Source organism: Lolium rigidum, chromosome 1 (assembly GCF_022539505.1).
Source record: "Lolium rigidum isolate FL_2022 chromosome 1, APGP_CSIRO_Lrig_0.1, whole genome shotgun sequence".
Taxonomy (NCBI): domain Eukaryota; kingdom Viridiplantae; phylum Streptophyta; class Magnoliopsida; order Poales; family Poaceae; genus Lolium; species Lolium rigidum.
Window position 1 is genome coordinate 108692963 of NC_061508.1, and position 25141 is coordinate 108718103.

Consider the following 25141-nt stretch of genomic DNA (forward strand, 5'->3'; position numbering starts at 1 on the left):
AAATAGGATGCACAACCATGCCATCTGCTCCGGAAGACAACACCATCGAGACAAACCTGCAATATACACACAGATAGAAGGAGACCCACCACTCCAAGGGAGCAACAATGAGACGATTCCCTACAGTCCTCAACGCCACTGACCACCGACGATGAGGTGCACATGAGATGAAATAGCCTTATTGGTAGTGTGAGCACAACCTCCATAGCCGGATGGAAAGGGGGAGACGAGCAATAGCTAGGGTTTTGATCTATTTTTTTGATAGCTTAGAGTATCTCCACTCGGCTCCTAGCACCCCCTCCCTAGGCCGAATTTTATCGCCGGATTCATCTAAAACTCCTAGCCGCGGCCCGAGGAGCCCATAATTCGCCGGATTGGGTTGTTTTTTATCCGGCGATCCCAGGCCGAACCCAACTTCCCGGGGAGCGTCTGCCAGCGCCGGATGGAGAGAAAATGGCGCAAATCACCGAGAAGACGCGCAAAGAAACCCACCCTGCCAGTTGCCCCATCCGGTCAGTGACACACGACGCGGTCAACCGTCGTCTCCTCGGCTTCAACGCGTCAACCAGGCTTCCGCGCACCATTACTCGCTGGAGCGGCAAGCCAGTGGAGACGCGACACGTTCCACCGTTGTATCCTCGTCTTCAACCGACTCGCCGGAGCTATATATTCCCTCGTCCCCCTTCTTCTTCCTCCATGAACCGCCGACAGAGCTCCCACTCCCGCACCTTCCCTTACCTGCACTGCACTCCTTCTACGACGAGCATATGGCTAAATGTTTCCCCGGAGAAGGCACGACGGCGAACGGATTCGGCTGTCGTTCCCTGCACGAATGGGAGGCGCGCCTCCTCTACGAGGAAAACTACCCGGCGCTGCCGGATTTCCGCGGGCCGTCGTCATGGCGGCTTAGCATTGGCGGCGTCTACATACTGCCACCGCCGGTGGGCGCCGCCGCGCTCAAAGAGGAGATCCAGATCGCTCTCGCCGTGATGACGGACGAGGAGCGTGCCCTGTCGGAGAGGTATCCCGAGAACTACGCCCCCTGGGATGCGTACTCCGCGAGCGATACCAGCGGGAGCTCGCGGCGTACGAGGCCCTCCTCTGCCGCCGACAAGGAACAACTCCGAGGGCAGGTGCCGCTGGTGTAGAGCCCCAGGCCGCAACCTCGCCGCCGTCCTCGAACACATCCAGGCGGGGAACTCCTCCGTCCTGCAGATGCCGTCGCGCACTCCGGTGTCCCTCTCCTGGCGCCGCGGGAGCTCCTCCTGTATGCCACGGCGGATGTCATCCACCTCGTCGTCCTTCGGGTTGGCGTCGCGCTCCGTGGGGTCTGCGCCGCCACCAACGTTGATCACTCAGCTCCGCGCCGTCATGCCGAAGCCCGTCTAGCCGCCGCGCAACCGAGGCAGCGGGATAGTTATCCGCGAGAGACGACTGTCGCCTCTGCGCGACCGACTCGTCCGCATCAAGTGCGAGAGAGAAGAAGGCCACGCCGGCGGGTGCCTTCGGAAGCCGAAGAATGATCCCATGCCGGCGACCTCCCTCGACACCGAGGACGACGCCATTCTCGAGACGGTCCTAGCGCGCTCGAAGAACAACATCGCCCCCGCCGATCTCCAGATGCCGCTTGACGCGGCACTCGCATGGTCGAAGGCGGAGTGGGAGAAGAAGGATGCGGAGCGCCAGCAGTGGCTGCTCAAGGAGGCAGCGTGGCGTCGCGCCCGCTGCATCGTTGTCCTTGACGACAGCGACTAGCGACTATGACAGGGGAGCGTCGTCGCCTCTACCTATACACGTCGGGACCCTAGGCCAGGGCAGCAGCCGCTAGCCGCACGCGGCACCGCCGAAGGACGACGGCGACGGTGGCTCCGATGACGACGCTGGCGACTACACATCATTCTATCGCCATTTCGGCATGTAGACGCTGTTTTTTTTCGTTTTTATCTATCGAATTTGACCAAAAAAACTTTGAACTCGCCTAAATGTACAAATTTAGCCTAATTTCTTTTCAAATTATTCGTCGGGTTGCCCTAGGCTCACCGCTGGGAAACTGGTCCTTCCTATATCGAATGTTTCATCCATTCAACGCTAAATAGTGCCGAATTTCGATCTGAGGAGCGCCAACAATTGGAGATGCTGTTAGGTTATTACCTGAATCTTGTGTTCCTTCTCCGAAAGTAGCATATCATAATAACTAATCAGAGGGGACGTTCCTAGCTCTCGTTGCGCTACAGTACCCCTGTGGAGACTTGCTCTTCTTGAGCCTTCCTCTCCTTGCTCCCTCCGCCGGCCTCTCTCCCCCTCGCCGCCGGCGGCCACGGTGGCCGACGAATGGGTGGGAGAGAGGTCTGGCTTCTTCTAGATTTAGCTTATGTAGTTTTTAGCCTTCCCGTGGCGAATAAGGAGGTGGTTAGATCCGGATCTGGTGATGCTTCTCCTCTTGTTCTTCGATCTGTTCTTGGAACGGAGAAGAGCATCGGTGGATCTCATGCTACCACCTTGATGCCGCATCCATGGCTGGATTCTGCCTCGGTGGATCTTGCCCCTTCCATCCCCACCCCTTCTTGCTGTAATAAAGTGGAGGCTCTTGAAGCTGCTCCAGCAAGTGCTCAGCCGTCGCCATCGACCTCATCTCTGCTTACCTCCCCAGATTCGTGGCAGTAATCTTGGGTCTGATGGTTGGCTGGCTTCCCTGCTGTCGTGGTGCCGTGTTTCGAGTGATTTTCTGAAGCAGCGATGGGGTTCAAGATCCTTTTCTTCATGGAGCTTTTCTGCAGCGTCCATGATCTAGGCGCTGATATCTTTGACCAAGATGGTCTCTTCAACGCCGGTGTGCTCCGGCAAGTCTTCAACCTCCTTTTGGAGGCCCTTCATCGACGCAGTCGCTGGGAGCTTTGCCAGGCCAACGGCAAGTGGTCCTGTCCCCGCCGTCGTCTATGGCTGCAGCGAGCTGCGTTTGCTGCTCCGCAGTGGAGAAGAGGATGGACTAGATTGTAATCTCAGATCTTTTAGCAAGGTCTTTCCTACAAAAGCTAGGGACCTATGTGTGTTTTTCTCATTTTATGGGGTCATTTGTAACATATTTGTACCTCTGTTATTTTAATGAAAGGTTCGAGGCCCTTCTAGGGCAATCCTCTGTTCAAAAAAAAAAAACTAATCAGATTTTAAATATCATATGTGAGCATAAACAAGTACCTCATATGAAAACTCAACCGGATGGATTGCACCCAAAACCTGTGTTTTGTTTTGAGATGATTTGTACTCGTATTTGAACTCGTGTAGGTCTTCCTCTTTAAACCCTAAGCAAAGAGCCTCCTTTTCTTTGTTTGGGAAAGTGAGGCCGCCTTTTTGTATCTGTGTCGGCTTCCTCCTCGCTCGCTTCCCTTCTACCGGAAGCCAAAGGCAAACGTACTGAGGCGAGACGAAACCCCTCTTCCCCAATCCGCCCCAATCTCCATGGCGCAAGACGAGGTCCCGGAGTCCTCCTCCTCCCCCTCCGCCTCCTCGTCGGGGCCGGCTGCCCGTCTCAACGCCGCCGCCCCGGAGTTTACCCCCCGATCTGCCGCCCAGCATCAATCCCATCCCCATCGCCGCGGGCCCCACAATCACCACCACCACCAGCCGCATCACCATCACCAGCACCGCCACCAGTATCACCACGGCGACGATGAGGGCGATGCCGCAGGGGTGGTGGAGAGGGACGCTCAGCTCGTCCTGCCCGAGGAGCTCGCTCGCCGGGTCGTCAAGCAGGTAGTTTTTTCTTTCTTTTCCGCCGATTGCAACGAAATCTGAAGTGCCTCGTAATAAAGTTCGAATCTTTGGCAAAAAAAGTGAGGTTTAGATAGGTTTTTGGTAAGATATAGAGAGTTGTACTGGTGCTCTATGATTCGTTTGTTTGATTGCCGCGTTACATATGTATCATAGCATCATGCGTTGGCAAATGTAGTTTTTTTTGCTTCAAATATGTTGACAAACATAGACATTCATGAATTTTCATGTATTGCTCAGCAATTTCTCTCATCATTTATCTGATGATAGGTTCTCCCCGTGCTACGTTCCTTAACTATTATACGGATAACCAATCCAGTTTTACAGATCTATGGTGGTGAAATTGTACTCTGGTATAGTATCCATTGATAAGTAAGGATGGACCTGAGAGTGGTGGGTGGGGCGTAGATATAATAGGACGTCTGTTGAGCAATGATGTTCTTCTAAAAAGCTAAATTGCAAGTCTGCAACTACTTTTTTTTTGGAGGATACTGTATATTCCCCGTAAATATTGGGGATGGAAAGAACTTGCACAGACTGTTCTAGGGTTAGGGTTAAGTGAGAGAAGCAGAGCGGCAAGTTTACATGTACGTCAAGTCATAAATATTTGGCGGATATATGATCCTCCATTAAATTTATTAGTCACGGTTACGGTATGGCAAATAGAGGCCATAAACAGGAGAAAAATAAACTTTTTCTCGTTTTATTTTATCATCTTCTACATCCTTTCTGTTTTATTTCATCTACTCTCAGATATACTTTTTTTTTTACTTTTTGTACTAGTTTCACCTTTTACTCTGTCCTATTTAGCTGTCTATTAATATAATTAAATCGTAAGCGTTGATTCATATGCATTTTTAAATTCTGTGTCCATTTGATATTCTAACATATTTGAAAACATGACAGGTGGAATTTTACTTCAGTGATGTCAATTTGGCTACAACTGACCATCTGATGAGGTTTATTACTAAAGATCCAGATGGATTTGGTAAGTTTGACCTGTTAAATATGAATAAAGCGCCTGATCATGCTGTTTACTTTCATAAAATATTTGATGGCTAAAAATCATTTGAATTTATTATTTGTGCAATATGCAATGTGATGATAGCCTTCATCCAGCCATTATTTTCTTCTTGTAAATTTACTTGTTTCTAATAAGTAATACATACACGTTTAGGGTACTAGTATTGAGAGGTAATCTTATTCTGCTGTAGGTGAGGGAGTATAGGACTATAGAGTACTGACATGTTTGAAACAGGGGAAAATGTTGCTTTAAACTAGTATCTAATATGCTTGCATTATTTTTGCATCATTAATTTATTACTGGGAGCTGCATGCCACATGTTCTCTCTTTCTGTATTAAGTTTTGGCAGATAGCAGTTGATACTTCTCCATATTATGACATGATCGACCGTACATGATGGATGTTGTTGACTTATCTGTCTGGTGATATTGACATTTATTTTCAGAATGAATATATTGATTATAGTTTTGTTCTGTTCTACAGTGCCGATGTCTGTAGTTGCAACATTTAGGAAGATTCGGGAATTAATTGATAGATCCTTGTTGCCTGTTGCGCTAAGGACATCAACGGAGCTGGTAAGGATCTCAACCATATAGTATTATGTTTATCTGTTTACTTTTTCTTTTTTATATGTATATTTTCCTAGGCCAGGCATTTGATCTCCTGTGCCTATATTTCACAATTTTGCTTAATAATTTTTTTATGGTTTCATTAGTTAAATCTTGGAGATGGCTGCCTCAATGCAAGCCATGCAGGGGGATAAGGCCAAAAAAAAAAAAATTGTTTTGAAACCTGTACTATGTTATTGCAAAAGCTATCCTGTAATATAATGCATTCATGCTATTGTTCAAATTTGTCCTCATCTTACTAAGAATACAACTTTTATAGGTAGTTTCAGACGATGGGAAGATGGTGAGGCGCCGAGTGCCCTTCTCTGACGTGGATGCTGAAGAAGTTCAGGTTAGCAATCTAAATCAGCCAAGTATTCTATTTGCTATATCATGTCTCTGAAATCTTATGTATTCTTTGTGTGCAGGCTCGCATTATTGTTGCTGAAAATTTACCTGAGGATCATCACTATCAGAGTCTTATGAGGATTTTCTCAGCTGTTGGGAGGTATGGATGTCTGTTAGGTGTTAGCATGAGTAATGGCCAAATGCAATGTTGATCACATTATATTATGACATCATCGATTTTGCAGCGTGAAGTCAATACGTACCTGCTATCCGCAACCGCAAGGGATTGCCAACTCTGGACCTGCTGCTGGCAAATCATCAAGGATTGAGAAGCTTTTTGCTAATAAGGTCTGTATAATGATCTACCTCTCTATGATCGCTACAGTAGTACAGTTCGATGAATGATTTCATAGCTTATGAAGCAATTAATCTGCTATTTGTAAGATCTTTTATTATCTGTTTCTGTTGGATCCACTAATGTTTCTAATCTGCTGTACTTGCAGCTGCATGCTTTCGTCGAGTATGGAACTGTTGAAGCTGCTGAAAAGGCGGTATGTCAGCTTGACTGCTATCTGGTTGATTTTTGGCACTTATCAACATTTAAAAGAACACTCTTTTTCATGTAGGTTGCTGAGTTCAGTGGTGGGAGAAACTGGAGAGATGGGCCAAGAGCCCGCTCGCTGCTTGGTTGCCTGGTGCGTTAATGATTCCTGGCCAATGCATGTGCTTTTCATTGTTCATTCTATGTTCTTTATAATTTTTTGAAGTAATCAGAAACTGATGGGGACTGTGGAGCAGATTGCACATAAAGCTATTCTATGATTTCCTCTTGTCTATCCTACTAATTTGGCTAGATCTGTCCTTACATCTGGAATATTGGTTGTCCACTCACATCACTGTAGTTACATACTTGATTGACAGTATAAGCCTGTCCAGTGAACATTTCATCTGAGGACTTCTTAAAAGACTTCCTTGAAAATTCGCTGGATCGGTATTATGAAAATGCTTAATTATAAAGTCAGACATGCGAGGGTCTTTCGGAACAAGAGTGCGACCGCGTTCGTTATTATCGAAAAGATTAGAAAGGAGGCGGCACTTTGGGTCATTGCGGGTGCCAAGCGTTTGGGGGAAATTATGCCGGGAGAGTGATCCCTTGTATCTTACTTGTTTTTTCTGTTTTCCTTGCATGGTTATACATGTAAAACTCCTTCTTAATTAATAGAATGGGGCAAAGCTTTTGCCTCCGTTTCAAAAAAAAAAAAAAAAGTCAGACATGTGTTGACATTTAGTTTTGTTACCTTTCACTAGAAACATGGGTTGGGTCAAGGAAGAAAAGGTGGAGATGAGGAGGCTGCAGATGAATATGATCCTGACACACCACATGATTATGAAGCAGAAGATATGGCCCAGGTATTCGGATATGCTGCTGTCTAGTCCATCCGTTCCAAATTAATTGATGCAGATTTGTCTAGATACGTTATTATTACATTTTGTTGATGCATCAAAAACTTCATAAAGGATGGATAGTCTAATGGCTTGTATCATCTTACAGGCCGAGGATGGTTTCTATGACAAATCTGGAATGGGACGTGGGAGAGGACGAGGACGCGGGGGAAGAGGCCGTGGCCGGGGCCAGTACCATGGCCAGAGCCGGGATGGTGGCCATCCAATCGGCACTCCTCCATCGAATCACAGTGCTGAGCATCCGGTGGTGCCGAAGCCGCCTCCTGGTCCGCGTATGCCAGATGGCACAAAGGGATTCGCCATGGGGCGGGGGAAGCCACAGCTCAACGCTGCTTAATGTCAGTTGAAGCCCGTTGCCCTGTTTTGAGGGGCTGGCAGAAACAGGGGATGTTCTAGCTTAGATGCTTCACGTTTTGCTGGTTCCATTTTGGTGTGAGCCCCTGAAACGGCAAGGATGTTATGCCAGGTGCATGCATGTATACTGCTGGACATGTGAACCTGTCTTTTGGTCTGAAGGGCGGTAGTTGAAAGTACGAAATCATATACCCGAGTACTTGACAAATTAACAGAAAAGGAGGCTGCGATTGAAGGAGCAAATTTTACATGGTTGTCGTTTGGAACTTTGATTTTTCATATTTGCAACATCTGCAAACAACGCATAGATTTCGATAGTTTTTGCTTAAACCGTCATGTTTCTGAACATATAATTCGATGATACATATTCACTTGTCTGCAAACCTTGGTCGTCTCCGCTCGTTCTTCCCATCTGCAGCTCTCATTCCCTTGGGCCGCACAGCCTCACCGGTAGGCTCGCCGCCAGTGCCAGGTACAGCTTTTCCCTTCGCTGGTAAAACGTTCTTCCTGCTATCTGCCTGCGGCTCATTGAAACCTCTCGCTGCGGGGCACGGAGGTGGCCGCCTTGACCCGATACTTTCTCCTTTGACCTCCGCACCAAATGCATGACCCCTAGATCGAGGTCTTACCACCATCGCCGATAGTGCACCGCAGCGGGGGAATGCAGACCCAGTCGTGAGCAGGTTCTTGGGTGCCATGTAAGGGACTTCTTCTGGGCTCTCCACTGCCTCTGTCGTTGCATTTGCACTGCTGTCATGGGTTGCATAGAACCTGTCTGACTGTTTCTTGGCCGAGTTGCTGCTTGTAGGAGTAGCAGCTCTAGCTGTGCTTCTACTTGTAGGAGTGGTAGCTCTAGCAGTCACAGCAGCTGGCTTCTGCTGCCTGCTGGGCAGGGCAGTGTGGGTTGATCTCTTGTCGACTGGTGGAGCCCCTCTGGACAAGTTCTTCATGGGTGAAGGACCAGGTGGAGATGATGCTTTTTTGGTCCCCTCTGGTCTGCCTAAGAACTGTCGTGGATAGGATTCAAGAAGAAAATCAAGTCCAGATAACAAAAATTAATCAAACTCAGTTCTCCAACAATGGATAAGTATGCGTAATTATAGGAGATTTAGCATTTAGTATATATACCCTTGAAGCGAAAGGTTTCACCGGTCGCAGGATCGGTAACTCCTTCTGGAGAACCATCTTGGAGGAGTTGGCTTCCACCTCAAGGGAAGGAAACAGAGATGCAGCTGGAGGGGTTTTCAGCCTGAAGCAAGACACTTGTAAAAACCGATTCGAGTAGAGTACACATATTTTCTTAGACCTGATGAACCTACCAGTCATAGTCATGCTTCTCGGCGATTGGCACGAGGAAATCTCTCCTGCCCATGGGAGGTTTAGACATGTGACCACCTAGTGAGACAGGAACGCAAACACTGCAGTGAGTTTCATCAAAATTGCATATGGATTGAGGGAGTCATGCCTGGTTAGTCAGAAAGATTATTGGATATGGATATGTTGTGGACAACCTGACAACATTGGTAGGAACATATTCCTAGACATCAGCATGCGTATGAAAATGGCTGCAAGCAAGGATCAAAGATCTCACCTTGTATAGCGTCAAACTCGACAGAGTACATCGGTTCCAGGAGATTCATATCCGTATCTTTCTCATGCTTGTACAGCTCCCTGAAGAAAACTATGCTCTCATCTTTATCTTTCTGAACTGCGGATGGGACCTTAGCTTTGCCCATCCCAGCAATTCTCCTCATGCGGTTCATCTTCAACAAACAAGGGTGGTCTTGTTACAGGGGTTGGAATGATTAGACGTATGGAGATTTTGACAAAGGCTCCATGAATACTACCCAAAAGACTCCAAATCTGCCGGCGATTCCAAAGCGATTGTTGTAATTATGGGAGACAGCTTACACAAATATAGTTTATCAGTTGGTGATGTCGATCAGTCGATGTGACCATTGGAAATGGTTAACTGGTTTTTGAGGGATTACACGCTTTGCCGTTGTTTTCTGATTGTTCTCTAATTGTGTATTGTCTTTTTGTTGTTGTCTCTAGTGCTTGTCATTTCTAGTTGTATGGCATGTTTTATCATACTAACCTTTTTTTAAGACATGAAATTTAAGATAGTTTAGGGTTTATGAAACATGCAAGTGATTTTGGAGGTGTGAAATTTTATTTCCGGAATATATAAATACAGTGGAGCAGATGAAGCGAATGATATGGGATATGAATATGATGCTACACACCTCAGTTTGACTGTTTCAGTCAGCACAGGAGGGAAGGGGGATCCGTAGAAACTTCTTTTTGTTGGACACCGTTTGTATTGCTTGCGCGACGTGCTCTGCCACTTGAATGACTTTATCTGGGATAGAGGAGACCAAGTGGAAATACTCCCCACCTTCTCTACAGCGTCTTCCCAAGTCTGGGCATCCCTGTACGCATAAGGAGGTGAGGGCTGGGAGCCGCTGGAGGAGACCCTCCGGGAGTTTCTACTTCCCTGGAAAATACCCGATCAAGCGAAGCAAGGCCATCCATTCTATCAGCCAGTGGTTTCGGGCCATCGCAGGAATACAGAGTGAGCTCCATTGATGATCTAGGTTGATCAAGATGAAGCGAGCCAGTACAAAAGTGCGTTGAGCGGAGTAACAGTAGATATATCAATTCTTCAGAGTTTCAGTCTTCAGAGATTCAGTTCCTGACATCCCTGATTCTAACACAAACTCCAAAGAACAAATGTGGCAAGGAGTCCATGAAAAATAATTAAAAATATTGGAAACACAGGAGCTGAAGATGAACTCACATCCTAAAAAAAGGAAAGGGGAGAAGTTAAGTTCGATGTGCACAAAATTAGTAAAAACATGCTGCACTCTGGATTAGGAATAGAAAGAAGTAAACTGGGGAGGGGACGCCCACAAGCATACGCACTAACGAACCTCAGTTCAAGCCACCACAATAGGGGACGAGCCTCCTTAGAAAATTCTTGCTGCTGGATTCTGTTATCGTTGATCGAATGCATTTCTGCGGGACAGACGAGACCGAGTGGAAATACTCCCCACCTTCCCTGCAACGTCTTTGCAACTCAGGACAGCCATATACTACTAGGGTTCCAAGGGCATGGAGCCGATCGCGGAGACCCTGCGGGAATTGCTCTATCCCTGGACAATGCGAAATCGACAATCGCTCTAGGCAAGTGAGGTGATCCATCCCATCAGGCAGTACTTTCAGGCATCTGCAGGTACCGATATTAAGATCCCTCATCTTGACCAGATCTCCAAGGTTTGAAGGTAGAGCCACCAGTTTTTCGCAATCGAAAATTTTCAGTTGCTTGAGGGATGCAGGCAACTTCGGAACTTCCAGCAAACTGTGGCAGTTTCTAATATATACCCTCTCCAGCTGGGGCAGTGGAAAGGTCTCGTCAGGCGTTGAAACGACCTTCCCCTCCAGGTTTGCACAACTGAAAATAGACAGGGAACGAAGGCGAACCAAGTTCCGGAGCTCCTCCATTGGCCAGAGCACAAGTTCGTTGCTTGAATTAATCGTCAGTTCTTCCACAAAGGCAAAGCATTCCCACAACCCAAGGTGCGATCTGGAAAATCCCGACGATGTGACAAAGCAGTCGGGGCCATAAAGTCTCAAACTCCGAAGGGTTTCCAAAGCTCTTGTTTGACTTCTGTTTTGCTGGTCCTCTAGAGGAATGGGTACCATCATCATGTTTGCCAGCGAACAAACCTCGAAAATCTCCAGACATGGCCAAGAGCGCATAGGTATGCTTGTAGACACCTCATCTTTTCCATAGTATTTGAGCTCAGACAATGTTGTTAGATGTGCGAGTGAACTAATTGGAGGACAACAGAGTCCTGCTATGCACAGATGTTTGAGAACAGGGCTCCCTGGAACGCTTGCAATCTTTGGGCAAAGTTTAAGGTGTAGCACTTCTAGCATAGGAAACACTGTGGAGTTAATGGGCTCTCCTGCACTGTTTTCCATCCATCTACCAAAGCTTGGTAAATTATATAAGGCCATCTCCTTTAACTTAGGGAAAATTTGCAGATGGGTATTGTATCCTTCTGCTTCCACCTCAGTGATCTTGCCTAATGTGGTTAGACTACTCAGATCTTTTAGAAACAGGTACTTTTTTAAACAGAAGGCCGTAGCCCTGCCTTAAATTAATAAGGCCGTTGCCGGCAAGAAGATACAAGATGCTGAAAACCAGCTAACAGGAACCGAAAACTACAAGCAAAACAAGAAAAGGAGTGAAACACAGCTTGAGCTCCGAAACCATTGTCCAGTCTAGTGATCCGACTAGAGAGGCGTCGAAGCTAGTGAAGAACGCCGCCATTGAGGGAAACGCACCATCGTCAACCTCCAGAGGCCAAGCAAAGCCCAGGCACCATCCGTTTCCACCTCCAAAGAAAGCTCCCTGCTTTCTCGCCCCGGATCGGAGGGCACCGTACCTGTCGGAGGTAGATCGCTCTCCCTGAGCACGCATGGATAATGGGAGTTATCGCCATGAGGAAGACTCCGAGCACTCGCCTCGCCGCGCCGCCACCCACGAACATCACAGCCACCCGCAGCACAAACCACCAAACCGAACCAAGCTGCCAGGAGTAAGCGAAGACGATGCATACCAACCTCCGCCGAGCTCATCCACCCAAACCCACAATCTCAAAACGGCGCCTCCAACGAGGGAACGGCACCACCCGGGCGCCGCCACCGTCCAAGCCAAAGCTTTGGGTTTTCACCCGAGATAGATAGGCAGGGAGGGAGGGGGTTATCACCTCGATGTCGCCTTCAGGAAGGAGAACGGCACCGTCAGCGTCGTCGACGTCGCGGCCGCCACCGTCGGCCAAGGGTTTTCCCCGGTCCAGAGCCCACATCCGACCACTCTTCCGCAGCCACCGGAGGCAGTCCGGGGCCGGGGAGGTGCGACGAGCACCGCAGGGAGGAGAAGCCTCCATCTTCAGATCTGGTCAGAGGCCCAATGGGGCGACCTCCACACCACGCCCACACCCGCCGCCCCTTCACCGCCCACACGGCCAAAGGGAGCGGACCGCAGCATCAGCACCGGCCGCCCGCCGTCAGGCCGGCGGTGCCCCACCTAGCGCCCAGGGCCGCCGCCCTGGAGTCCTGGCCCCAACCCGGACGATGGAGGCCTTCAAGCCCCGGCCACCACCTCCCAGCGCCGGCGAGGCCACGCCGGAGAGGGGGACAGGGGGATCGGGCCGACCTCGCCCAGCGGCGGAGACCACCCCCGCGCGGCCGTCGTCCTCCCTACAGCAGCGCACGGGGGGCCGGAGGAGAGATCCCCGCCACCCCCATCACCGGCGTCGCACGGCCTTGCCGGCGGCCGCCTCCGGGGGCGACGAGGGGAGAGGAGGGGGAGGAGGGAGGCGGCGGCGGCGGGATTAGGGTTTCCCCCCCGGTCGCCTGGAGGGGCGACGCGAGGGAGAGAGGGTTGGTGTTCACAACTGAGTCATCAAGGTGTACATCAAAGTGTCAGAAACAGGTACTCAAGGGAGACTGACAACCATACTACAGGTAAATCCTCACATCTTGGGCAGTTGGAAACTACGAGTTTTCTCAAGCACTGAAACATCTGAGGGTCTCTCATCCATTGTAATACTTTTAGGCCATGGTATCCAGCTACCTCTAGAATTTGGAGATTACTGTGAGGTGCAAGACAATCCAGCACTTGTTCCCCAATACAAGCCTCATGTTCAGACTTCTCACCTTTGGAGCGTCTCCAATACAACGACAACTCCCTTATGTTTTGTTTCTGATGAATATTAGCTTCCTTTGCATTTTTTCCACTCTTCACTTTTCTCAAATTATACAGTTCCAACCTGTTGGCAAGATGTCGCAAGTCTTTGAGTTCACTAATCCCATGGCCATCTCTGCTGTCAACAACAAATGTTGTTAGTGTGTGGAGATTTTTCAGTAAACTAAATTTGTGTGGCATGCGTTCCAAACTATCGCATCCAAGAAGATAAATATGGACCAGCTTCCTCATAGCACTCATATTCTCTGGCAACAGTTGCAGTTTCCAGCAACCATTGAGTCTCAGTGTTTGCAAGTTATACAACAAACATACTGAATCTGGCAATCTAACAACTCCGGACTCAGAAAGGTCAAGATAACGTAAATGTTTTGCATTTAAGACCTGGTCATGGATAGTAGAAGGAACATAAACATCCAGTGCTCTAAGCGACATCAGTCTTAACTTCTTAAGATTCTTGTTTGTTGTACATGGCTCTAAGAAAGTATGGAGATATGTCGTGCCTTTTAATAATCTGTTGATTTGTTCAACTTCAGTCCGTGTAATAATCTGCATGTGACGAGTATCTTTTACCGATGACCTCTGTTGAATCAAGTCCTCAGTGGTTGCACATTCATCTGTGACATCTTTCGCTAGGTCATGCATTAAATCATGCATTTTACAATAAATTTTCTTATGTCTTGTCGTGCCAAAATGAACTTCCTTCTCTTTCACATCTTGAAGAAGGATCTCCAAACCAAATAATGGAAAATCAGTTCTCCTTTCTGGGACAAATCCATTGTTCCCTCTTCTTGAACAAAACCATTTCTACTAGTAACTTGCATGACGTTACTCTCCGTCTCTGACGACCCAACCTTATATGGCTCTACCCAAAAGCTTAGTTACTACGTGTCCACACTGCTAAGAAGAATACATGTCCGAGTCGCCTGCCGCGACCCTGACCTCACCATGCACTCATGCAGTCTAGTCTCTCGGTAGTGTAGATGGATCTCCTCTCTGCCATGGACGAACAAGGGGCCCTTGTCAAGGGCTACGGACTGGAAGGCCCCCCGCTCTAGGTCCGAGGCGGAAAGATCTGATAATGGCGAGCGGGGTTAGGTCACCTAACCTGATCACGAGATCGATTCGTGATTAAACTGTCGATCGATCACCATGGTTTTAAATAGCCGGCTATAGCCTTTCAGGAGACCTGCCGCTGCAGCTATGTCATTTGTAGGCTAAATGAGAAAAAACCGCTAATAGCCGGCTATAGCCTAATTTAGCCCCTATTTAGCCTCTAATTTAGCCGCTAAACCTCCTGTATTTTGAATTTATCTTCTCTTTTATTTTTTATTTCTTGTTTTCCGAATTTGCATTCAGTATAATTAGATAAAACTTGTGAGTTGAATATCTGAATACTTGTTTGCCTTGAATAGTTAAATAAGTTGTATCATGAATCGTATTTGAGTCATAGTTTTTCTCTTCTTTTGGTAAGATATGACAAAAATATTTCAAATTTTTGAAAAAAAGGCTAAATGGAATAGCCCGCTATAACACAGCTATAGCCTTTTATAGCCTCTAAAAAAATTGCGGCTAAATGAGATAGCCGGCTATTTTAAACTATGTCGATCACGCCACTGGGTTTCGGAAGATACGCAGGCATCCGAAAAAACTAAATAGAGTAATTTTAAAGATAAACTTTGAAAAGGCTTAAGCTCTAATTCATAATTTTGTGTTCGGAGAAACTGTGATTATCAAAGTCAATGATGAAGTTGGGATACTTCGAAAAGGAAAAAGGATTAAGACCAGGTTATCTATTATCATCCATCCTATATTTAGTATAGTGACCAATATGTTAGCCATTATCATAGAGCATGCAAAAAAGGGGTGGTCAACTTGAAGGTGTAGTTCCTGTCTTTCTTTCAACTTGAAGGTGTAGTGGGTTTCCCCACTGTTCATCCTCAAAAAAAAGGTGTAGTTCCACACCTAGTGGACAATGTACTATCCATCTTTCAATATTCCGATGATACAAATATACAATTCTCTTTATGGAACATAACCTTGAAAAGGCGAGGAGAAATCTGAAATTTATATTATCATCTTTTGAGGAACTATCAGGTATGGAAATAAATTTTCTCAAAAGGGAAATTCTTTTGTTTTGGTGAGGCCCAAGACAAGGTTGTCCTTTATGTTGAATTATGTGACTGCAGGCAATGTCATTTTCTATCAGCCATTTAGGCATCTCCATACATTTTTGGAGACTTACAAACGTTGAATGGAAAAACTTTGAGGGAAGACTAAACAAGCGATTAAGTAGCTAGAAAAGAAAATTGCTATCTCTCAGCAGTAGAATGGTTCTCACTAATTAAGTACTAACCAATATGAGACTGTATGATTTCCTTCTTCCAGTTGTCCAAAGGTTTTTTTTTCATCAATTGGATTATTTCCAATCAAGATTATTTTGGCAAGGGGATAGTGAGAAAACAATCATCTGGCTAAATGAAATGTAGTTTGTTGCCCTAAAGATTAGGAAAGACTCAAGATTCATGACATTGAGGTGGAGCCATCCTAGGTAAATGGATGTTCAAACTTCTTAACGAGACGTGGTGTGGCAAATTATTCCAAAAAGGAAGTACATAGGATCAAGTCCATTGTCTTAGGTTTATTGCTAACTCGGAGACTCACACTTATTGGCTGGCCTAATCGCAATGAAGAAATACTTCTTTCCATATAGTTTTCTTCACAATTAAGGATGCTTCTGAAATACGGTTTTGGGAGGTTAATTGCCTAGGTAACGCTATGCTCTCAAAACAATATCTAGCTATGTATACGATTGTGCATCACAAAACGATAAAATCGCTAAGATGTTGGAAACTTCACCACCAAATATGACATTCAGAAGAGATCTTGTTGGTCAGATGCTAGTATCATGGAATGCTCAGCATCTGGCTTTAGTCCAATCTTTTCAAGAAAGTGATGAGTTTCGATGGAATCTGCCTGAGAGTGGAAATTTCCCTTTAGAATCCTATGTACACATCATTAATCCAGCGAGACGTGCGAGTTAAAAATAACAAAAAAAATCTAGAAAATGAAGCTTTCGCTGAAGACTAAAGTTTTTGTGTGGTATCTTCGTAGATGTGTAATACTCACTAAAGACAACCTTGCGAAACGCAATTGGCATGAAAGTAAAAAAAGTGTATCTTCCGTCACCATGACGAGACTACTAAACACTTATTCTTCTTGTGCAAATTTGCTAGATTTATATTCTGGTGGGCAATTGAACTACAACTTTCACAATATCAACAACATGAAAGTTTTACACATAATGAGCATGGAAAGTAAAAAATAGGAGATTATCCTGATATTCTTAGCCTGTCTAAATTGATGAACATTTTTTTTCAATTTGATTCTCAGTTGTGGGTTGATTTTCTTTCCTTTTGTCGCAATGTAATAAATTACTTGTTACGTGATGATAGAGCACATTCTTTTAGGGAGGAAATAGCTAGATGTGAAGTTAGGGTAGGTACAATGGGATGACGTCAGCCTTCTCTTAGAGGTGCCACGTCGGATTTTTACTTAGTTGGAGGAGAGAGAATGAAGGAAGAGAAGGTTGTCTTCCCATATCTAAGAGATCATCTCCTAGAAAATAAGGGAAGGCTATTTTCTCCATTGTACGACATGTCTTCCTTTAGCAACATAATTTCCTACTAAATTTAATTGATTATTATTAATTGCTAGATATGGCTATAAGAGATAGCGCATTGTAGGATTTATAGCTATTGTCTTCTCTAGATGATGTGGAGGGATAAGGGAAAGCTGGCCTTCTTTAGCATTGTACATGCCCTTATCCTCATCTTTATTTGAAATAAATATCGATCTATAAGGTTAGGCGTTAATGAACATGTAATATGAAAGAAGATATTATGCCTTTAAAATATTACTAGCCTGCACCCATGCCCAAACCAAGAAGTGATGCGCTGCACTCGAAGAAGTTTTTTTTTTGAGAATTGCAGTCGAAGAAGCTAGGCAGCCGTTGTCCTTGTCGCCCTGGTAGCCAATTGCGGGATGTGGCTGGTCGCCGTTGAAGCCTTCGCGCGGGTGCCTTTTGGTGCTGCCCAACCAGGACCCATCAATCTGCAGTTGACCAGGCCAGCAGCTTGAAGAACATCAGATCGTAACTACAGACACCTGACCCGAGCCTCATGCCAACAGCGGCTCTTGCGTGGCACCCGCCACCGCCTTGTCGTCGGCCGGTGTCAAGTTCGCCCGGACCTGGCAAACTCTGGCGTTGCCTAAGCCTCACACAGCAGTGGCGCGTGTGTTGAACTGAATTAATCGATCTTCCGCTTCATTGTGCAGGTACCCGTCACCGCCTTGTTGATGGCCCTGGCGAGCACGACCAATCCGCCGCCGCCTGCTTCAGACCTCATAATTTATCGATCTTCCCTCGAACGGCCAGGCCAAGTATATATCTCTGCCGTAGCTAGCTAGGTTTCCCAACTCCGGATTAGACTCCATCAACCAAATCGTGACGTGTAGCAGTGTTTTCAATAAGCTTGGATTCGTTTTGCTCACCACGCGCTCGGCGCTGATCTCCATGATGAAGCACACATGACTCCCTCTAAGAGCAAGTACAATAAGGCTGACTCAGCAGGCTATAAGAATTAAAATAATATTGTTTTGCTTAGGTGGATGAGAGAGAAGTGGAGAGAGAAGAGAGATGGGCTCTCATGCAAGAGCCAGACTTCTTGCACGCGCTTCCTAAAGACTTTGTGAGTATGTGTGTGAGCCTTTTACACATAAAGTTATCAATCCTTAAAGCCAACTATTATACAAGTTAGCTATAAGCTGACTATAGCTGGCCTTATAACCAGCACCCGGCTGCACTATTAGAATTACTCTAATCATGCCGTCCGAGGTCATCAATTTGGCGGCGGCAGGGGTGGATCTAGGGCAGACCGATGGTGCCCTTTTGACCTCGATTACAATTGCATGGACTTTGTAGGGTCATTATTTATCGTTGAATTCTTGCAGACAAAGCAGCTCAAACCAGGAGTTGTTTCCTTTCATGTCTGGACTGAGGATAACCGGTAATCTCTTTCCTGTGCAACTGAATATGCTAGTGACAACACGATGAACAGTCTTGGGCATATACTCAGAACCAAGTTTAGATACAGTTCGTATTTGTCAATGTTGAAAATAAACAGCGTTTCAAGCTATAAATAGTGGACCTGGAAATATCATGAACCGAATTCGCTAGCCATGAATGCGGCCACCGTTGCCATGTTTTAGAAAGCCACACGCACAATTTATCTTGGTTGCTTCGAAATCTCCTGCCTGTGGCTAGCTGAAGAAGATGGGGGTAGCGTGTGGCTGGCGGAAGTTGCCTAGGCGAGGCTCGTAGCGGAAGCGCTTAGGCGAGACGGGGAGCCACATGTGCGTAATTTCATCAGGAGACAGGGACCTTCAACGGCTCCTGCGCGTGGCCAGAGGGAGGAGATAGCGTGGCGACGTGTCCGATGGGAGTCGCTTAGGAAGAACTCGCAAGACCGGGGACGCGGACAAGCCCCGGGTGACGTCGAACAGATCGTGGAGGAGCTTGAACGCCGGCGAAGCATTGAAGGCGAGGACGCGGCCCTCGGACGCGTTCAGCGGTGGTCTACGGCGAGGTGTTGGAGTAGCGAATAAAGGACGCGGCGTCGGCGGATCGACGGGTCGCGTGGCTCGCGCCGATGTTCCAAACGGAGGTGGATCGCTTTGTGTCTCGCCTGCTTCTTTGTGTGAAAGTTTTCACTATTATATAGCCGGTCATGCTAGATAGGAGGTGCGGTGGAGAACGGAAGGCACGCGATAGACATAACCAGACTTTGACTCTGCCACGGAACGATCGAAGTGGCATTACAAGCGTGGGGTTACAAACAACGGACGACGACGGACGATGGAACAATACGGACCAAACCAAGGAAACGTTAGCTCCTTTATTATTAGGTATAGATTAGGCTGCTACGTTTGATTAAAGATGCCCCGTAGAATAAGGCTAGACCGGTTGATTGGAGAGATAAACAACGGTGAAGGGTAGAAGGAGAGAGAACAAAACTAAGGCGATCATGGGGAGGAAAAGGATTAGCCGAATTGCGACCAGTGGCTAAGGATCCAGGCTAGCAGGATATCCACCAGTTGAAGAGAACACAATCGGGGCTATATGGTGCTTAGTGAGCGCTAATGGACAGGAGGGTGCCAAACTAGGACCCATATGGCCAGTCAAACCGAGTTTTGCAGGGCTATCGTGACTAGAAAAATCCGCTTGGAGCCTAGATGGGTGTGTGGCCAGGAACATGCCACTTAATTAGTGAAGTAAGTTTTTGTAGGTACCGTACTCAAATCGTTGAGATCTCGCTAAGTTGGTTACATTTTAGAGAGAGATACATATTATAGTGCCTCCTGGATATATCAAAAAGTGATATGCTCCATTAAAAATTTAAAAACTATGTTCTTTTTTTTTTGCGAAACTCAGTACAGACGCAGACGCTTATACATACATACATACATACATACATACACTCATCCCTACGAACAGACGCGTGCACACTCTATCTCTATAAGCACCTCCAAGAGACCATCCAAGAAACTAATCAACGGGTCTTGAGACTGACGAAGTTGCATTGCATCACGTTAATACATCACGTTAATACATGACTAGCATACTTCAAAGTTCTAACCAGCAATTATCTCTTAGTTTGTTGGACATGTGATCTGGTGCTTAGTTCACACACACGCTATTGATTAGCAGCTCGGTTTGCTGTCCCGCGGCCTCCGTTGGGTTGATCGGTCACCATGTGTTAGGTGTTTGGAACGGCGACAGGAGGCTGGCGACATGTTATACAAATATGTAAAATCATTGGAACGTAGGTTTCAACGCAAGACATTAAAGCGCATATGAATGAAATTTGTATATTTAACGGGGCAATCAATTTCATATCTAGTACTGTTCTAGCAAAAAAGAAACTCTGAGTTCCTTATCACGACATGAAACTCGCTTTCGTAGGAATAAAATTTGTTTTCTGATTGGACGGAGATCGACGTGAGAGGTGCAGGACGTGGATGGAGACGGCGACTGAAAGTCTGCAAGCGCAAGCCATATGCTGCCAGAATTCGACAATGGGGTGGGTAACATGCATCATGGTACCACTTGGTCATTCCACAGAAATATGTATACAAACACACCTCGTACACATATGTACTACTCCGTACTAAAAGTATATATAGTCCTGACATGTCACCGGCCCTTTCGTCCTCGTGATCTCATGATCTAATAATCGGGTCAAAAACGAATCATGCAGCATATAATTAACTGATTCGTGAAGATCCAAATCCTTTTTGTTTACACCATCCAGCATATAATTAGCTGATTCGATCAGCTGGCCTCTACGAAGTACTCGTCCGGTCTGCGTGTGTCACGCGATACAAATTAAACAAAGACATTATAGGTTTATAGCATCTCCAGCAGCATACTGCGGGAGTGCGGGGTCGTATTTGGCGTTTACGGCGCGAAGCCGGCCGCTAGCTACAGATCTAGACGCCCAAATAATGTACTCCGTAGAGATTTTTGACAGTTTTTCAGATGCTGTAGTTTTCGTCGTGGCAAATAGACTGAAATTGTTCGATTGTACATTCAGACAAATTCAGTAAACGTATACATTCATACTAAATCACGAAGTAAACTAACACTGCTGACTTTATCCCAGTCGGAGAGGACTTTGCTGTTGTCGGTGTCTTCCGTCATCGTCTGGAACGTGTCGAAGGAATGGTCGGCAGCCCCACGTCCTGCCTCACGTACCGCACGTCTGCCAAAGCCTTCCTCTTCCTCTTCGCCTTTCTCATTGCCCTCCTCTCCGTCTTCTTTGCTGTCTAGTAGTTCTCCTCATACTCCACATCAGGTGGCGGATGCGCTCGTCCACCTCTCTGATGGAAAATCGTTGTTGCGCCCTTTTGTGGCAGCGCTATTCCGCCTAGGGATGCAAGTCGTGGCTCCGGCACCAGCATCTCCGCCTCATTCTTGGACTGAATTTCTGGGAAATTCATGTCCCGGTGCGGCCGACCGGCCAGCGTGGCTTCCTCCGGTGGATCAAAGGTCTCGAGCTAGCAGCGCCGGCCACCAGAGGTGATTTCTGCTGCGAAATTGCCTGTTGGCCTTGCGTAGACGCCTTGGAAGTCCATCATGTCGCGGACGGTGCACGGGTGCGGAGCCATCTTCGATTTGGCGGGAAAAGACCCAACGGGAGTCCGTGGAAGGGGGAACCGGCCGGATCTCCGATGAGAGCTGCAGGGGAGGGTTGTGGCAGCGGGAGTCAGCGGTGGAGCGGTGGGAGGGGAAAATATTAGGACAATTGGGCTGCAGCATGGACTAGAGTTTTTGTTGGGCACGTTGAATTTTTTGGGGCCGATGCACATTGTTGTGCTTGTGCAGAAGCTTTCTCGTGCCATAAAAGCATCTCCAGCAGACGCACTAAAACGTGGCCGCGTGGTAAAAACCGCCAATTTAGCGCGCCGACGCGAAAAAATGTCGCTCCAGCAGACGCGCGGCACACTATTTTTTTCCCAGCGCGCTGCATGTTTGGCGCACGCAGCACCGCGCGTGGTAAAGGAAAAGGCGAGCGCGCGAAAGGCAACCGCTCGACAATTCGCCTCCCGCGCTCCTGATTTCGTCCCTCTCTCGCGCAATTCAGCGGCGATGGCATGCCACTCCGCTCCTCTCCCGCCAGATTCCGCTGCCGCGTACTCCGATCTGTCGGCCGTAGCTTCTCCTGCGGTGGCGACGGCAAACCCTAGTGCCTCGATCGTGCGGAACCTGTTTGTGGCACCAAGATCGGCGACTGGAAGCGCTGCGCTGGCACTGGCAGAACCTCCCCCGATGAAGAAAGCAGTCACAGAACGGTCGTCGGTGGCCGCGACAGTGCAGAGAAAAACGGGCGCGAAGAAGTCCGAGATTGCTGCGGCACCTGCCGCTGCGATGGCGCCACAGATGCCTCCTCCACCACCACCGTAGCCTTATGCATTTACACCGGATTCAGGCTCGTCCAACATGGGCGACGATATGACAGCAAGGTATAGATGAATAGCATTTGTGTGGATGAATAGAATTTGATAGAAATTTGTATGTAGTGTTGATGATGAGACATTCATGTCACACATGAATGTTGGCTCCAATTAGTCGCAAGAATATTCGTCTATACATCTTGATAGTGGTACATATGGAGTGGATGCGGATGGTGAGGGTTTGGTCGATGCGCCGAAGGGGGACGGTTGGCCAACTACACTGCCGAAGAAATCTTGGCACGGAAAAGTTTGAGTACCATGAGAGCCATAGGATGCTATGGAGGCATGGGTAGAATGAGTTCCATGGGTAGCATGGGAGGCATGGGAGGAATGACTATCATGGGAGGCATGCGAGGAATGACTACCATGGAAGGCATGGGAGGGATGAGTTCCATGGAAAGGATGAGTTCAATGGGAGGAATGGAAGACATGGGAGGAAATGTAGGAATGGGTGCCATGGGAGCTCCAATGCCATCCATGCCAACTCCGGGTGGATTCATGTCAATGGTTTCTCCAATACCACCCATGCCTACTACCAATGATGGTTGCATGCCATTCCCTCCAATTCATTCTACTCCCAATGATGCACACACAACCAAAGTTCAAAATGAAGATGAAGAACAAGATGGAGATGCAAAAGAAGATGGTGATGATGAAGGAACTTTTTGTTGGTGGTCTTGAACTATGTTTCTTTTAGTTGGTGGTCTTGAACTATGTCTTGCTCTTGAACTACGTCTCCTATATATTTCATTGTTTATTTCCATGTGGTTGCATATTATTGTATTTGATCAAACGCCAAAATCCTACCGCGCGCTGCTTTTTACCGTGCCTAGTGAAGCGCTTGATAGTGAAGCGCTAAATTATCCAGCATCTGGTGAAGCGATTCGCAAACGCACGCGCTAAAACTAGAAAAACGACGATGTATAATTGTTTTACCGTGCAACGCCAGCGCGTGGTTGTTGAAGATGCTCTAAGAAAACAGTGGTTTAGAGCCCGCTCTAAAATTCGGCTGGTCTTGAAGATGTTTTTGGTTAGTTAGTTTGCCTTCTCCTCCGACGGCAAATTCTTTGGCTGTCTATATATTTGTGCTGCAGCTCCACTTGCCTCTCCAGTCTCCACTCAACAAGCAACAAGCAACAAGCATAGTACATATCTCGTACGCAGTACGTACTTTGGGATGGAGTCGACCAAGGTGGCGGTGGTGGAGTCGTTGCTGGTGGCGCCGAGCGAGGAGACGCCTCGGCTGGGGCTGTGGCTCTCCAACTTCGACGTCACCGCCGCAATGACACACACGGCGCTGGTCTACTACTACCCAGCCCCGGCGACCGTCTCGACAGACCGGCTCAGGGCGGCGCTGGCCAAGGCTCTGGTGCCGTTCTACCCGCTTGCCGGGCGGCTCGGCGTGGACGAGGGCGAGCGGCTGCAGATCGACTGCCATGGCGAGGGCGCGCTCTACGTCGTCGCAACGGCGGACTGCACCGGGGAGGACCTCTTCGGGAACTACGTGCCCTCGCCACAAGTCAGGCGCATGTTCGTTCCGATCGCCGACCCGCCCAGCCTTATGTCCATGTTTCAGGTGACGTTTCTCAAGTGCGGCGGAGTGGTGCTGGGCACGGCGATCCACCACGTACTCATGGACGGCATCGGCGCGTTCCACTTCATCCAGACGTGGTCCGGCTTGGCGCGCGGCCTCGACGTCTCCCAGGCATGCCCTTCGCCGCCCTTCCACGACCGCACGCTCCTCCGCGGGCGGTCGCCGCCGCATGCCGACTTCCACCATCCGGCCTACTCCTCGGCGTACCTCGACGGCCCCCCGCGCCCCTGCGTCACCCTCGTCTACTCCGTCCCTCCAAAGCTCCTCGCGGACCTCAAGTCTCGGTGCGCGCCCGGCGTGTCCACCTACGGCGCCGTCACCGCGCACCTCTGGCGCTGCATGTGCGTCGCGCGCGGGCTTGCGCCGGCCTCAGACACCCGCCTCCGCTTGACGGTCAACGTCCGCCACCGCCTGCGCCCGCCGGTCCCGCGCCACTTCACCGGAAACGCCATCCTGCGTGACCTCGTCACCGTCAAGGTGGCCGATGTTCTGGCCCAGCCGCTGGGATACGTGGCCGACACCATCAGGGAGGCGCTGGAGGACGTCGACGACGCGTACGTGCGGTCCGTGATCGACTACCTGGGGATAGAGTCCGAGAAGGGCAGCTTGCAGAAGGTGCCATGGCAGCTCCTGCCGGAGTCTGATCTGTGGGTGACGGCCTGGCTGGGGATGCCCGTGTACGACGCCGACTTCGGCTGGGGCGCGCCGCGGTTGGTCGCGCCCGCGCAGATGTTCGGCACCGGCATGGCGTACGTGACGCAGCGCGCCCGCAGGGACGAGGGCGTCGTCGTCTTCCTGGCGCTGGAGCCCCAGTATGTGCAATGCTTTGAGGACGTCTTCTACAGCGAGTAAAATCCATGTCACCGACCTGTGTTCCACGGTTCTCTTAACATTCCTGCCGTCACATCTTGCTTTTGGGGATTTGCATACCTTGCATTTGTAGCACTCCTATTTTATTCTGTGATTCATATTTGCATCTGCCATTTAATAAGTCTGAAGCATGCAACACTTAATTTGAAGCATGTCTTCTCTTCATGTTTATCATTTCATCCTGTTGACGTCGTTGAGGTGGCCCTTAAGACATTTTGGAGTTTTAGAGCAAGTACAATAAGTCTTTGTCAGCTGGCTAC

General features: G+C 48.1%; 3 protein-coding genes across 3 annotated transcripts; 2 read left to right on the forward strand and 1 right to left on the reverse strand.

Annotated features, from left to right (window-relative positions):
• The first annotated feature begins 3365 nt into the window (after positions 1–3365).
• LOC124649018 (la-related protein 6B-like) lies at positions 3366–7816 on the forward strand. Its single transcript, XM_047188731.1, has 10 exons — positions 3366–3750; positions 4675–4756; positions 5276–5367; positions 5681–5752; positions 5829–5908; positions 5994–6096; positions 6252–6299; positions 6375–6443; positions 7057–7158; positions 7301–7816. Exons 1-10 carry the CDS (start codon positions 3457–3459, stop codon positions 7547–7549), a joined length of 1191 nt encoding a protein of 396 aa, XP_047044687.1. The 5' UTR covers positions 3366–3456; the 3' UTR covers positions 7550–7816.
• LOC124649121 lies at positions 7767–9520 on the reverse strand. The gene is made up of 4 exons (XM_047188821.1): positions 9158–9520; positions 8886–8961; positions 8695–8815; positions 7767–8573 (listed from the first exon to the last, which is right to left on the reverse strand). Exons 1-4 carry the CDS (start codon positions 9327–9329, stop codon positions 7935–7937), a joined length of 1008 nt encoding a protein of 335 aa, XP_047044777.1. The 5' UTR covers positions 9330–9520; the 3' UTR covers positions 7767–7934.
• Positions 9521–16915: 7395 nt separating this feature from the next.
• LOC124679501 (putrescine hydroxycinnamoyltransferase 1-like) lies at positions 16916–24863 on the forward strand. Its single transcript, XM_047215246.1, has 2 exons — positions 16916–16933; positions 23610–24863. The coding sequence occupies exons 1-2, from the start codon at positions 16916–16918 to the stop codon at positions 24861–24863; spliced, it is 1272 nt and encodes a 423-aa protein (XP_047071202.1).
• Positions 24864–25141: the final 278 nt, after the last annotated feature.

Bases quoted from the DNA above. Each gene is read 5' to 3' on its own strand.
- LOC124649018 (XM_047188731.1), top strand. From the start codon at position 3,457: ATGGCGCAAGACGAGGTCCCGGAGTCCTCCTCCTCCCCCTCCGCCTCC. The intron at 5,753-5,828 runs GTTAGCAATCTA...CTTTGTGTGCAG, and splicing joins TGGATGCTGAAGAAGTTCAG to GCTCGCATTATTGTTGCTGA. The intron at 5,909-5,993 runs GTATGGATGTCT...TCGATTTTGCAG, and splicing joins ATTTTCTCAGCTGTTGGGAG to CGTGAAGTCAATACGTACCT.
- LOC124649121 (XM_047188821.1), bottom strand. From the start codon at position 9,329: ATGAACCGCATGAGGAGAATTGCTGGGATGGGCAAAGCTAAGGTCCCA. The intron at 8,816-8,885 runs GTAGGTTCATCA...GTCTTGCTTCAG, and splicing joins GAGAAGCATGACTATGACTG to GCTGAAAACCCCTCCAGCTG. The intron at 8,574-8,694 runs GTATATATACTA...TATCCACGACAG, and splicing joins TGAAACCTTTCGCTTCAAGG to TTCTTAGGCAGACCAGAGGG.